The sequence below is a fragment of the Buteo buteo genome, chromosome 5 (assembly GCF_964188355.1).
Source record: "Buteo buteo chromosome 5, bButBut1.hap1.1, whole genome shotgun sequence".
Taxonomy (NCBI): Eukaryota; Metazoa; Chordata; class Aves; order Accipitriformes; family Accipitridae; genus Buteo; species Buteo buteo.
In genome coordinates, this window is record NC_134175.1 from 9383332 (window position 1) to 9398290 (window position 14959).

The window sequence follows — 14959 nt, forward strand, 5'->3', positions numbered from 1 at the left end:
TTTCAAAAGCAGGTTGTAGCTCTGCACAAGCAGCCTTGTGCATCTTTCCTACCCAAAGCAGCAGGGTACGTTGGAAAGAGCAAGAAATAATAAGGAGCAATGGGGCAGAGCAGGAGATCCTGTGATGGGGCAAAGGGACATGGCAGTGTAGGAATTGATTGTATTAGGAAAGAAATCTGGAAAAATATGGAAGATGTGCAGATGATATGGAGATAGGCATTACCTGCAGAGATTCCTGTTCAGAGCTTGCCTTGGGGCTGCTGTGGAAATGGGGAGGTTTGAGATGAACTGGGAGGGCTGTTTCACGGTGTGTGACCGTTGTGGTACTGAGTTAGAGTGTTGTGGCCACCAGAACTGACATCCTCAACTGGGACCAAACTTCTTGCTGGACATTGAACCTATTTGGTGGCACAGCTCAAGCTTAATCTAGGTCTCGGTGACTTGGTTTCCCTGCTCAAAGAGATGGTCTTTTGCTCCAGTCTGGAAGCTGGATATCTGCTAATTTGTGCCAGTTTGGCCATGAAGAGTTTTGTAGGTGTCCCAGGCAGTGAAAGCCTAACGGATCAGGCTGTAATGTGTGGGCACATTATAACTAAGTGGAAGCTGGGATTCCAGCTAATACCAGTATTTCTCCATTTTTTTCCAGGATCTCTGGGAATTGTTAGTGCTTCGAAGTAAGTCTAAAATGTACTGTGTGCTCTTTCAAAACAATGCTAAAAGGCTGTTGTTCCCACTGAGCAATGTGTCCAAGGAAAGGTCTTCCGGAAAGAGACTATAAATAGCAGAGCCCTTCAGTTTCTGAAAACTCATTTCCATTAACCAGATCTATGCACTGAGGAAGAGATGTTATCTGGAGCTCTGGGTAGCAATGCTGTGCTGATTTTAATTAAAAAAAATATTAAAAAGAAAAAAAACAGTGCAACAATGCAAGTTACTTTTCATCTATATTAGTAAAACCATGTATTTGGCAGGGTACTGAGCACCTTTAGGATGCTGGGAGTCAAGATTTTTTGTGTTTTACAGGATCATTTTGATCTGGAAGGGGGCCACGCATGCAAACCTTGACAACAAACATGATCTGGTTATCAAGTCTCATTACAAATTAATGTTTGCATTAAAAAAATACCTTTAAGCTTGTTCTTCAGCACGTCTGTGGCATCTCCTTTCTTCCTTTATAACAGAGCCCTTCATGTCCATGTCTCTCTGTTCAGCAGTAAAAATGCCGTTAGCGGGTAAGAGCTGGGACCCCTGCAGCTTCCCCTCTGTGGATACTCTTTGCAATAGGTCATTGCACTGTCACGCTACCCTAATATATGAGCATTTACACCTGCTAGGAAAAGCAAGTCCACCATCCCCCTGGTGAGGCCCCAAGCAGTTGCATTCAGTCTTTTTATCGTAGAAATAAAAATGACAATGACAGCAGAAAATGGCCGCTCTCTCTGGAGCTGGGCTAAGCTCTCCACTTCAAAGGTACTTTTATAGCATCCCTGGAGTCTCTAATAAAGGACGCCTGCTCTGAAAGGCTGGCATCTCTCCTGGAGAGCTGGGGAGCGTGTGTCTTCAGGGGCAATATTTACAGCGTTAAAGGGCTCCGGGGAAATGGGAGCAAGAGTTACAGCTTATTTCTTTTCCTTTTATTTCCATAACTGTGCAGGCATATTTGCTTCTGGTTGCTGTTTTGGGTCACTGGAGTTGATTTTGGAGCTCTGGGCATGATTGCCAGGCGTGCTGAGAGCCCACGACACTCAGAGTTTGCGTGCCTCCTCTCCAAAGCTTTCTCTAGGAGATGCAACTCCATTGTGACTTGAGGATGGAGATTCCTGAAAGTCCCACTTAAAATGCTCTCTGCTTTCTGTGCAAGTGATCATCTCTCTTTGTTCTGCAGTGAAATCTAGTATCCCTTGCCCTAGCCTTGGGCTTCCAAAGTAACAGTGTTTAAACCATGTTTTATTAGGTCTCAGACTTACTGGTGTTTGCCTGTTAGGGGGAGAAATTAAGAGAGGTCTAGTACTGGAACCAGCTCCAGTTTGTGGTACTTGCTGTAAAGATAAGGGTTGGCGGGCAGGGCTTGCTGCCCTCCTTCCTGGGGCTGGTGGCCGCAGACTGGAGCTTGAGTGTGTGTCTGTGTGGTTATTTTTTTGTTTTGTTTATTTTTTTGTCCCCTGAGCGAAAAAAACCCCCAGGATTCTGCTTTTTTTGTCAGTTTGTATAGGGCAGTTGAGTCTGTTATTAAAACCTTCCCTGCATTTGCCTGTTCTATTGTAGGCTCTGGTTGCCTGTCTGACAGAGGCAGGGGAACAGTCGGTGTTCAAGAAGCTGCTGAGCAAAGTGAAGGATGCTCAGACCCTCGTGTCTTTACTGAAGCTGTTTCAAGATGCAAATCCCAACCTCAGAGCAGCTTTGCTGGAGAGGGAACAGGGCAGCGGAGAAGACCTGCAGCAGACAGGTAGAGAATTGGGTGCAGCCTCTGGCAAAGTGAGTGGGCAACCTTACAGGCAAAGCAGGTCTCCAGAAACCCTGTATCCTTACTCGGATGCAGGAGGCTTATCCCGTGCTGGCCAACATCCTGGAGTATTTCCGTCCCACAGCAGTGGGGTGTAGGCAGCGCAGGGCTCTTCCCATCGCTGCCTGGAGGGCTGGATCGATGGCTGCGCAGCCAGCATGGGTCAGAGCACAGCTGAGCCTCAGGATTGAAAGCTCCTTTCTTACTTGAGTCTGACACAAAGCAGTGGCCTTGCAAACCTGGTGTTAACCTCCAGCTTGCTTTATGGCTTTGTGCTCTGTTAGATAAATGAGACGTTTTCCTTTCATAGAGTTTAAAGAGAATAGTAAAGTGGTTTTCCTCTGCTGCTTGTGCTTGGGATGAGCTTTGCTATTCACTTAGATCTTTCACAGAGTCTCACTCTCTTCAGGAGCCTGTCAGTTCCTTCAGACTGACTTGTTTCTTCTCTTGTGTTTCTGAATCCTTTTCCCCCTAGAGACCACAGACGAGGCAGAGACACTGACCGCTCGCTTGCTGGGACACAGGGAGGAGCTGATCCAGAGCGTGACACAGCTGAGCCCCATTGTAGAGTTCTTGGAGGCAGCAGAAGAGGGATTCCTGACCGCCTCGGAGAAGCGGGTAAAAGAATCTGAAATAAGGAAAACTCTGTGAGGGTGTGTGTGGGGGTGTGTGTGTCTGCAAGGCAACATCTTATTGCATGGTTTGCCAAGTGATGCACTAGCACGGACTGCACATGTGTTGTCTCAGGTCCTTCTGTGCTGAACTGTGGGAATAGTGAAAGCTGAGCTGTGAAGGCCACCCCAAGACCGGGATGAACACTGCCTGGTACAGTGTCAGACTGCCCCTGCAAGCAGAGCCTGGGGCAGGGGAGGTGCCTGGTACTCCTCATAGGCCCTGAAAATGCCTTTTGTAAGCCCGGAGAAGGCTCTGTAGTGGAGTTTGGTTTCAGCAGAACCACTGATACCTCTGTGCTGCCTGCTTGCTAGTTACATCCTTCTGTGCATGGTCATCAGCTTACCTTTCAGCTGACTCTGCCAGCTTTTATCACACAGTTGCTGCAAGAGTAGCACATCCACTGACTGATTTCTTTTTTCTTTTTTTTTCTTGTTTAATGTGTTGAATGCAGCAGTTGGTGGGGAAGACTGTTGCTTTCCTGTAAGCAATTGCATTATGTATGCTGATTTGCAGACACCATAAAGGACAAAATATTGTGTATAACCTGCTTTCCTTTGTGTTTTGGGTGGATCTGGCTATACCCCGCCTGTGCAGCTGAAACTTGCAGGGTGCCCTAGCATGCTGCGTTCAGTACACAGCTTGCACACCTCCTGTCCTAGTTTGTCACATCAGTTAGTTCCCCTGACGCAGGATTATAGCAAGTGGAAAGCACTGTTGTGCTCAGTGGCATGAATGATGTCTGCTTTCTGTCTGAGTGAGCCTGACCAGAGCCACGACAGGTGGGATGAGAACCTCTGCCTGTCTCTTAAGTCCCTCAATTATTGTATTGCTCACTTGCATGCAATCCCTGACCAAGCGTCCAGCCTGGAGCATCCCTGAGTATGGGCGCAGCTCGGTGCAAGGAGGGCCAAAGAAGGTGCTGCCAACAGAGGCATCCGCCTTGTCCTTGTGGGCTAGGGTGTGACTGGTGGCTGATGAATTTTCTCCTCTGAAAGCAGCATGGCTAAGCCTGGAATGGGGATGTGAGAGGAGAGAGCAAGGCATGAATGCAGCAAAGGACTTGGCATCTGCTGGGGATATTTTGACTGTCGGCAGACACCTGCATGGGGGTGCCTGGAGCTGAACTCCTAGCTGTGGAAGCTGCATCAGCAGTGGGGAGATTAGGATTTTTCATATATGCCTGTTCATGTTGCAGTGTGGTCTTTCTTTTAAAGGCTGCACCTTTTCCCTGCACTCTTCTTTTTGTCTTAATGAAATTAGGTAGTTAAAATGCAGCCATTTTTTATCTTCCTTCCCATTGAAAAAAAAAAACAAAACAAAACACCCAACAATAAACCAAAACCATTCTGCCATCATAATTCTGTTCCTTGGGCACAGGATACAGCCTTTAATTACATCATCATATACTAGGGTACTCCTGCCTCGTTTGGTGACGGGTAGTGTTATTCAGTATTTCTCTTTATCCTCTTCAGTCACTCTATGCTCTGTTTGCTGCAGAGCCTCCAAACCCTGCTGTGAATACAAAATCCTTCTTCTCTCTATGGGATCCCTTCATGTTCTTGTTTTAGCCCACAGGTTCCCAGCGAATAACAAATGTATTTGGGGAGCACTCCAGTGAGGCTGGGTGCATAGCTTTTTCCCTGCTGTGGCACAGGAAAATAAGGCAGAAATTGCCAAGTGTAGACTGACCTTGGGGGGTTCCCCTTTTTTCAGGCTTGTTTTATTTGTTTATTTCCCTGCTACCCTCAGACAAGTGGAAAAGTGCTTAATTATTTCAAAAGTTAAATTAAAATGGTGGGCCTGTGGCATATGTGCAGTTGAGATCTCTGGTGTGTCATGTGCAGTACTGGGAAAACGAACATGGAATTAGGAGCCACCTCTGAAGGTTTCGTCTTACCTGATTCATCCAGCACTGCACTAGAGCTCTGGGCTGACAGAGTTAGGATCTAGTTCTCCAAGGGTTCATAAAGACAAGGCTTTCCTTTTTCTTCTCACAGTCACTGCCTCATTAGCTACACATTTATTCAGCAAGACAAGTGTGAGTTTTACGTGTAACAGCCTTTTTTCTAGGCAGCTGGGTTCTTTCTGTGCCTGGTCCAAGCTGTGCATGGAGCAAGTCTGATTTTCTTTGCTGGAAAACCAGTACATGACGTGTTGTGAAGCCTCTTTGTAAATCCCTGGTTTTCTGGGGAACTTTTTATGTAGCTTTTCTATTTTTTGAGTGCTTAACTTTGTGGCTTTATTAGTGTTTCTGTAATGTGGAGAGGTAGGGTGGAGGATTTGAGGGGATGTCTTGGATGCAGATTATCACTTAAAAGAAATAAACTTGGATACAAAGGAAGAGCATGTGCATGGTGTCCCATGGCTTAGGTTGTTGCAGAGTTCAGAGTTCAGTCCACAGTACAGCCCTGAACCTGGAGCATCAGAGTAGCTGGTAAAAACACCCGTCCTTTCCTTCTGTCTGGGCTCTCCTCTAAAGGGGACTTGGGTATTTTGAGCTATGTGCTTTCCCTCCCCTTTGGCTCCAGTGCCTACATAGCTTGATGCTCAAACCAAACTGCTTCAGAGCTAGGACAAGTACCAATGACAACACAAGCAAGGTTACTGGCCGTTGCAGGAACAATCCTAACTGGACATGCTGGGGGATGGAAAAGTCCTGCTGCAAACAGAATGGGGAGATGTTTTCTGACCATCTCACCTGGTGTTGTCAAAATGAGTCTCAAAATGTCAGCACTGCATCTGGCACTGCCAGGGACATCACTTCTGTGCCTGTTGACACTTGTCTGGGGGCAGTGGTAGGTTACAGCGTGAACTCCCCAAAAGGATGCTGCTCTTGTACCCCTTTTTGTGTTCTCTTAAAAGTGGACTTCAGTCTGAGAGATCCAGAGTCAGCTCAGTGTGAATTAGATGGGAGGATATGTCAACAGGTTCACTAACAGAGTTTTGGCTATAAAAGGACAGATCTTCAGAAATGAGAGAAACTAATTAATGAGATCAGCTGCTCGTAAGAGCGCAGGAGGAGCTGTTGGATTAGTTTCTTTTATGTTAAAGGTAGGAGAATTGTCTGAAGTTTGCATCCTGAACAAGAGAGGAGAATTTCTATGAGAGGTTACAGACCTGAGTGAATGAATAACTTGAGGAAGAGTATTAGGACCTGCAAGGAATGTCTGAAATGTCCGACAGGCAAAGAAGTGTACTTTAGAGGTATGGAGAGAGGCCTGTGGCACGTCAGGCTGCTGGGCATCATGGCACATACCGTGACAAGCAACAAACATTTGTCTGACCAAGTAAAGGAAAAGAATAATGAGAGGACATGACCTGCAAACTCACGGCTGAGCCTAGGGCCAAATCCAGGAGAAACACAGAAACAGAGATTTCCTGCAGCTGAAGTGAAATCACAACTCAAAGGGCATCCCCCTACAGAGTGGAGGAGCTAACACATGTGGCTATGAGAGCAACAGCAAGGTTTATTACTTTATTTTCCAAGTTGAGAGTGGTCCCTACAATTGATGACCAGGACAGATGTGTGGGAGAGGGAAACTCTGGTCTAGGCAGTCAGCTCTGCGGGTGCACAGGAATATGTGTTGGGACAGGCTGGAGGGCATATGTAGCTGAAGCACTGCATGTAAGCAAAAAACAATGGGATAAAATGCAGTAGAGGGTGTTCAAGTAAATTGTTTCTGCCTGACCTGGAATCTTTATTTGATGAGATAAAAATGGTTTTTTCTGCCTCAATCTAGACTTGAGCAAAGCATTTGAATTTCATGTGAGGAAATTGTTAAACTAGAGGAAGTGGTGATATTAAAAAAGGATGTGTCTTATTGGGAGATAACTACAGATTGTGCCGAAGGCAGGACTGACAGGTTGGAGCAAGGTTACCAGTGGGATTCTTGGCACTAACTTAATATTCACACTAATGTTATTGACACAAAAATATCAAAGCATGCTTAGCAAAACTTGCTGATGAGCAAAACTGGGATCTTTTGTCCACACAGGGGACGATCTGCAAGAGGGAGAAGAATTACATGGCTGCAGAACTAAGTAGTGAGAACTGAATGACATGGTAGTGTTAAGTGAAGGGCGTGCATTTAGATGCAGTAACAAGAACTAAGAATTAAGACCTCATCTGAAATTTCTGTGTGCAGTTCCAGTCTTGTTCAAAAAAGATGAATTTGTATTGAAGCAGCGACAGATCTGCAGTCGTAAGATCAGGGGAGTGGAGAAGCTGTTTTGTGAGAGGAGCTGCTTTATTTAGACAAGTGAAATGATGACTGAGAGGGAATATGATTGTGCTCTTATAAAGAGATTGGAGAGGAAGGGTAGGGTAAACACCTCAGAGAGTTTAGAAGGCTTTTTAAGCTAAAAGATGATGTTGGCACATGAACAAATGGGTATACACTGGCCATGAATAAATTTAAGCTGAAAATTAGAAGAATCAGCAGGGGAATGAGACTCTGGAAGAGCTTTCCAACCAGGGGAAAGGGAGCAAAAATGTAACTAGTTTTAGGACAGATCTTAATAATTTTATTAATGGGACTGTGTAGTGTAGTGCTTATGACAGCAGGGAACTGGGCTGGTGACCTACAGAGTTTCTGCCAGTCCTACATTTCAAATGCTTAGGAACACAGCATTTGCAGAGAGGAGGTCAACCTGTATTTGTCAACTGGCTTTCCCTTGTAGGAGTCTTGTAGGAGCCTTGCAGGTATTCTACTGGCATACTAGATCTTTTCCAAGTGATTGCATCTCACATAAGAGATGTCTCATGTGGTCTTGTCATAGAAATAATCATTCAATTAATAGGATGCTTGTTTAAATAATGAGAGTCTTTTTTTTCTTTTTCTGTCCATCTCTGTCTTTTGATGACAAACAGAAAAATTGGGGAGACAAGGGAAAAGAGACTGCCAATTTAAAAAGTATTTACTAAAATTATTAGATTAAATACTGTTTTGAACCCTATCATTAAGTCCATTTTTGTTTCCTTTGAAAAAATGTTTTTTTGCTTGTCAGCCACTTCCAAGAGCTAGGCTTGGTGGAAGAACCCACCAGGGTAGTTTTCAAGGTGACACGTGTCAGATTAGCTGGGACATGTTAAGTTGTTCCTGTAACTAGCACTCCATAACACCTCCCAGTTAATCAGATGAGTGAAAGCAGTGGATATGGATTTATTGCAGTACTGTGATACTGTTCCTCCTTCTCTGATCTCTGTTCAGATCCAAGAATTTATAGGAAGCTGTCACAAACAGGTTCTTGGCTGTTTCTTTGTCGCAGGTAGTTTTGGATTGCTGTGATGGCAGCTCTCAGAGGGAAGCCATGGACAATCTGCTCAGGAAGGTAGATGAAGAGAAAACCCTGAAAGCGGAAAGTTTGATCAAACTTCTGGGGGCCGTGAAAGCATCATTCCCTGGTCTCCACCTTCTGCTAGACAACTTGGTGGCAACAGCAAATGTCTCTGATGGCAAAGGTATGGGAATACTAAACTTCAGAGCCTGGGGGCTCGCTTCAGGGAATTGCCAGGGAGTTTGGATGCTTGTCTGGACTTCAGCATGCTCTTATAATCTTACTTTCATGTAGGAGACTGGGATGGCCATTTTATTCAAACAAAAATGGTCTGGGAGCACTGGGGTAGGATGGCTATGCCAGTAAGAAGGCCCCTGCTTTGCAATGAAATGAGCAGTGTTGGGCAGAAGCCTGTTGGGCTCCTTCCTTGAGTTTCACACTGATAGGGTAGAAGCTAGGATGTCATCTCTGGAAAAGAGGAGAACTGTTCCCTCCAGTGTCAAATTACTTTTTGATTTTGAGTTATTTAAAAGCAGCAGCAGCATGTCTCTGTAATAAATAGAACAATTTTCACAAAATAAATGCTTCATAGGTGAAGGCATCTTTACCAAACTCTGGTTCATTGGTGACTTTAACATATGGTACTTGCTGGCTTTGAAATCAAATACCTGAAACTTCCCAAAAGTCATAGATGTTTTGACATTAAATACAGGCAATGTCTTACCTGGCTGCTGTCTTTGTGAATTCCTTGTGATTGAGGGAGATTGTGGGGAAAATTTAGTTGGGCTGTGCGCCTGTCCTCGATCCAGGTAGCATTTCTGCATATCGTGGTCACTGACTCGTGGTCTCCTGTGTGGAGCAGAGTGTGCTGATGGGAGTCCCACACTTAGTGTCTCTATTAGACATCAGGACCTTGGATACCTAGTCGCCTCCTTTTTGTTTTGGTGGGGTTTTATTGTTTAGTGCCTGCCTATGGTGATTCAGGGACTCATGAGTCCTCATCTTTTGACTGGTGGAAAAGCCTTCCAAGTTTGGGTGGGTTTAGGCACACACCTGCGCAATTCCGATGGAGAGGCAAATTTCACCAGCTCTGAAGTCACATAAAAATTAAAAACTAAATTAACATGCAGTGAAATGTAAATGAGTGTTTAATAGAAGGCAAAACTGTGCTCATAATGCTGATAATTTCCTCTGTAGCAAACATTCCCGACAGGCAGTTTGCTTTGTCATTTGTTAAGCACGATTGCTTTCTTGAAACACCAGACTCCCAACATGGTTAATTATCTAGTGGTAATACCTATTCCAAGGAGGAGCATTCCTTAATTACATAGAGTTGAATCTCCTCAAATTGCAGCTTGAACAAACAGAAGCACAAATATTCCTTATTGTGGAAATAAAGAAGGAGGGAATGATTTGAGCCACTGATGGCAGCCTTTGATGTCCTGTGCTGTCTTGCTAACAGAAAGGAGGATGTCTTGTACACTGGCATAGGGCATGCAGGTTATGGAGCTCACCTTGGTACTGCAGCTGAGCTGAGAGCGCATTCATAACAGCTCAAATTTGTGTAATAAAATCAGAAACATTCCGATGGGAGAAGGGGGAAAATATTTTTATTTGTAAACCATCCCCTGATCCATGTGGGGCACATCCAAGTCATATCTAAACACTACGGAGCTCAAGCACTTAATGAGGTTGGTACTCCCACTTTGCCAGGGAGTAGACTCATGTCTCCAAGAAATCTTTGTCCAGGGAGTTTTTCATATTAGCTCAAAATCTTCCGTTGATTATTTCCCACAGCCTGCCATTGCCTCCTTCACCATCCTGGAGATCTTTCTCTTCTTACCCGGCACCATAGGTTTTCTGGGCCCCAGAGACTGTATTTTTTTTTTCACCAAGCTGTGTGGCTGTGTGAATAATAGATTGTTCTGTTTGGTACTGAACCAAAATGATTAAAAGACCTGAGCACATAAACAAAAAACATGCACAGATGTCTTGGATGAACTGCAGTTCTTTGTTTTGGTTTCTCCTACAAAAGTATAACTATGCATCTTCTCCAATTTATTAACTCCAAGAGTGAAAAAAATCCTTTTCAGATTCATCTATTTGGCAATTTCCAGTTTTATTTATCAACTAATCTGGCAATAAGTACAATCATATATTACTTTTGGACACAGTAAGTTTTGCCCGAGTCTCTTCATTATCCTGAATAAACACTGTTCTTTCTTGAATTAGGCCATTGTGTCCTGATACCGGAGTGTCTTTAAAGGGTTGTGATGTTACTCTGGAGTTGTTTCTCAGTTTCATCGGGGCAAGCCTCAGCAGACCCAGCTTGGAATTAGATATGGGAGGGGGAAGGAATGAGGTTGAAGTTGCATTTCTTTGGTGTAAGGGAGAGAAGAGGGTATTACTGCTGCTTTGCAATCACAAGTCTGGTCTGTGTTCCCTTAACATTTTCAGCAAGGACAGCTCAGCCCACTAAGTTCTTGATTACCTTGGACCATCTGTGTGTTCGTAAAATGTTAGCATGTTTGATAGTCATACACCGCTGAGACGGAGCATGCTGCAGAGCTCCTTCTCGGTGGAGCAGCTCAAAGACTCTCACTTACAAACATCTTTCAATGAAACTACAATTAAGAGTCAGTAATGGGGTCTCCTTGATTCCAGGCCATCAGAAGAGGCTGATGAGCATCTCGAGGTGTTATCTTCACAGACAAGGCCACATGTTTACCTGCTGAACATGGCTGAAAACTGAGACTTTCTTCTTCTTCTGGGCTCAGACCAGGACTGAGACTTGGAAGGCATTTGGGTGCCAGAGATCTATTTCTGTAGGGGCATATGGGCAGAGGATATTCTGTGTTGTCTTTGATCTGGAGCAGTTTTGATTTGCCATGTGTTTTGATTTGTCATGTTCATCCTCTGCTTGAAGGTGAATCCAGGTGTCCTAAGCGTAAGGCCCTGAGCATTAGTGACCCAGGGACAACTGGTTGCTTTGGTTTTTTTGTTATCCCCTAGCTCTGAAGCCCTTTGGGAAGGTGCTGCAAGCTGAGCTGTTCTTATTTTCATTCACTTGCATTCAGCCAAATGGACCCCAGAGGATTATGGAGCCAAACTGTTAAGACAATACCGACAAAACTTGGTGGAGCTCCTCACAGACACCCAGACGCTGTTGCAGGGTATCTCTGCTGCACAGAGCCTGGCTCCTACTGAGAGAGAGGTAAGCAGTCTCCTGCATGTGTGCAAGCAGATACTGAGCTTTAATCCCCATCTGGGATCCCTATCAAGTCCTGAGGACTTGATTTACTACTTGTCATGGCTTGGTTTGGGGCAGTCCTCAAGCAGGACTCGGTTTAATGATTTCTCAGTATCCCATTGTGGGAGTGAAGCAGGTAACATATATGAAGCTGAAGGCTGGCAAGTAAGAGTGTCTGATTTGGGTACTGAGGAGAGATGCTCAGCTTTGGAGAGAGTTGAGGAAATAGCTGATGTGTTTGTGTGAAGAGCTGGGCTTCCAAGTGGTCACCACTTGAGTTGCAGTGTGAGCCAGGTCTTCAGCAGGGTGGGAGCAAGGGAAGGCTGGGTCTGGGGTGAGCTGCAGTCTTGTTAGTGCCTCGCTGTGGGTCTTTCCAAGGCGATGGAGCAGGTTGTGAAGTGTGAGGCTGGTGGTTTCGCCTCCCTCGTGTCAGCAGCGCTGGAGGAGCGGTCTTTGTCGGTCTCTGCCATTTGGCAGCTGCTTCTAGCTGTGCGGGAACCTGCACCACTGAACCTGCTCATGGACGAGATTCGGAAACAACCTGGCGCAGAGTTTTTCTTCCAAGCAGGTAATGGCCTTGGTGTCGTCCCCCCCGCTCTCCTTGAGCTTCTCCTGCTGCTGGCAGGAGCTGCTTTCTAACTCCTCACCCTCTCCCTGGCTGGGAACCTCTCTTCTTCCAGTAGGCCTCAACACCCGTGTCCTTGGTGAAACAATTGACTGTTTGGAAAAGCACTTTGGTCTGCAAACACAGGTGCTTTGCTTGTGGCTCTGTGCTTTCAGGTTTTGTAATGAGGAAGCCTTTTGAGAGCTGGCCACCATCCTGCAATAATAACCAGCTGGAGGCCCATCAGTCTGAAAGCATGGGTTTCATTGGAGGTCTGTGTGCAGCCACCACCCTGTCCTCCCCAGAGTCTCAGCCTCTGGCTTTGAGTTTTCCTACTTTAAAACCTAAACTGTGCTTTTCCCCCAATATCATTGTCAAAATCTCATGCAAGTCTGAGGAGTGTTGAGGTCGGTGGTCTTGTGGGGCAGGAGAGGGAGGCTGTGCAGAGCCCAGCTTTGTGTGTTGGCCCTGTGGGCCCAAAGCTGGGGTTCACCTGCCTGCAGTCAGATGCCTGTGGTGTAGCTGCCTCCATCTGAACTCCTCGTCTCCATCACCTCTGTGCTCAGCTTGGAGAAACCAGCCCTTCTGGCGTGTGGTGCATCTGGCCACTTTTTACGTGGCTGTCCTTGGATGAGGCAAATTGTGCCTAGATATGCCTGTTTCTCTGCAAAGTCAGAATGAGATGTCTATAATTGGGGTAGAGAAGAAATCTGGAGTCTTGGGAGAACCATGCCTGCCTTTTGAGTTTGTCACTGTCTCTTTCAGCAGCATGCTTTGGAAGACCTGATCTTCTCACCCGAAGTTGGACAAGCAGTGAGAAATGAGGTCTGCTAGGGTTTTATGCTGGATGTCAGTGCTGCAGTTAGTATAACCAAAGCTTGCCTGTAGTTGTTTGCTGTTTCCTATGCCCTAAAGAAGTCACTCCTGTTAACGGGTCAGTTTCAGGAGCGGACTGGACGAAGCTAAGTGAAGCTAAGGCCTCCAGGTTCTCCTTGAGTTTTGTGTTTTTTAAATACCTTTACTTTTTATTTTCATCTTTAGTGGCCACCAGCGAGAGCACAGCCATTGAGATCATCCTGCGCCACAGCAAGCTGATCTCGGAGGCCATCCAGCAGAGAGTGGACCCAGAGGGCTTGGCTCCGGGGGAGGCACAACTCACAGAAGCAGTAAAAGAGGTGCAAGGGGATGCTCTTGGAGCTGGCATGGTTTGGGGCTCAAAGGGTGGACAGGCCATAGCATGCGCTGAAATCAAGGGACGTTACTTAGGTTGGGGAAGCCATCCAAAGCTGGAGGTGACGTTCTCCTGAAGTAAGAGTGTGTTGTGTGTTTTGTATTAAATTCTGCAGGAGTTTTTAGGTAAAAGAATTTGCCAACAAGATTCTCAGCTGGTGAAAATGTGGGTATTCAAACACAGCAAAACTGTTCTAGCTCTGCAAGGGTGCTGAAGTCCTGGAGAAAGCAGAGCTGCCAGGGAGTGGGTTTCCATTTGAGTTGGTTGTTCCAGGACATACGAGAATGAAACACTCCTAGAAAATGCACTGAGGATGCCATGATTGTGTAGCATTCCAGAGTGCCTTGCCTTTTTTTCCTCTTTGACAAAGAAAATGGGTTGTGTTAGTTAGTAACAAGCTGGCCTTTTCCACCAGGCAGTCTATGGTTGCTCATTCTTTCTCTGGTTAGGTACTGTTGGAGATCTGGAAGGGTGAGATACGTATGGGCATGCACAGATTCTCACCTTGGTTCTCCTTGCAGTGGCTGTCTGAAGCAGGTTTGGATTTGGAAGGGAGAGAAAAGCCCAGAGATAGTTGTATATGAAAGACAGGTTTATGAGTTAGGTAAGCTTGTAATGGTGTAAGGCATTGAGGAACTGCTCTTTCTGTGGAAAGGTGGTTTTAAGTGAGCTAATACCAAAACAGAAAGTCTGAGAATTTAATTTGTTGTAACTTTTTTTTAATCCTGAAATTCTCTCAGTTCATGCACATCCATCAGTGGAGGGACAAAGACCTGTATGGAAAGGGATTTCTTTTCTGGTTTCTCAAAGCAGGTTCCCAGCAGTAGAGATGAAATAAAGCAGATGTGCCCTCACTCTCAGACCATCCCGACCTTTCACAGCCCAAAATCTCTGTCATGTGATGTTTTCTTCTTCTTCTTACTTCTGCAGCTACTGAGTATTTCTGCTCAGAAGGAAAGTTCAGAGGCCTCCTTGAAAGCAGCTCTGAGCACAGCCCAGGAGAGGTCTGTCCCAGCCATCAAGATCTGTCAGCTGCTGTGCAATGTCCATGAGTCCTTCCCGGACCTGCAGCCAGTGATGCAGGAGCTGGGGCATGTGGGTAAGAAAAGCACAGGCTTTCATCCTTCTGTGATCTTTTACACACAGTTATGGGAGTCCTGGGCAGTTTAGTAGTGGATGTCAGTGTCCTGGTGGCGTGAGGTCATTTTACAGAACTACCCCTGGCCAGGTATCCGGGTTGTACTTGCAGGAGGATTCACAGGGATGACCTTTGGATCCAAGCCCTGGAGCATGCATTTCTCCTGCTGGTAAAATGCACCATATTAAAGTTTTGTACATCATGAGGGTTGTGGAGACCATAACTTAGCCCATACTGGTATTCCTTAACTGCATTTGCACTTTTCCACCCCAGTCCTTGCT

General features: G+C 45.7%; 1 protein-coding gene across 15 annotated transcripts in view; it reads left to right on the plus strand.

Moving 5' to 3' along the window:
• Nucleotides 1-14959, plus strand: part of ZBTB40 (zinc finger and BTB domain containing 40) — a 42109-nt gene that overhangs the window by 12925 nt on the left and 14225 nt on the right. For all 15 annotated transcript variants that reach the window (XR_012650370.1, XM_075027616.1, XM_075027615.1 and 12 more), the window contains 7 exons: nucleotides 2266-2446; nucleotides 2979-3121; nucleotides 8447-8639; nucleotides 11533-11669; nucleotides 12084-12273; nucleotides 13351-13484; nucleotides 14471-14639. Coding sequence is in view for 14 of the 15 variants with exons in the window: in XM_075027616.1 (XP_074883717.1) it covers nucleotides 2266-2446; nucleotides 2979-3121; nucleotides 8447-8639; nucleotides 11533-11669; nucleotides 12084-12273; nucleotides 13351-13484; nucleotides 14471-14639 (1147 nt within the window). In the remaining variant the exon portion in view is untranslated. The remainder of the gene's footprint in view (nucleotides 1-2265; nucleotides 2447-2978; nucleotides 3122-8446; nucleotides 8640-11532; nucleotides 11670-12083; nucleotides 12274-13350; nucleotides 13485-14470; nucleotides 14640-14959) is intronic.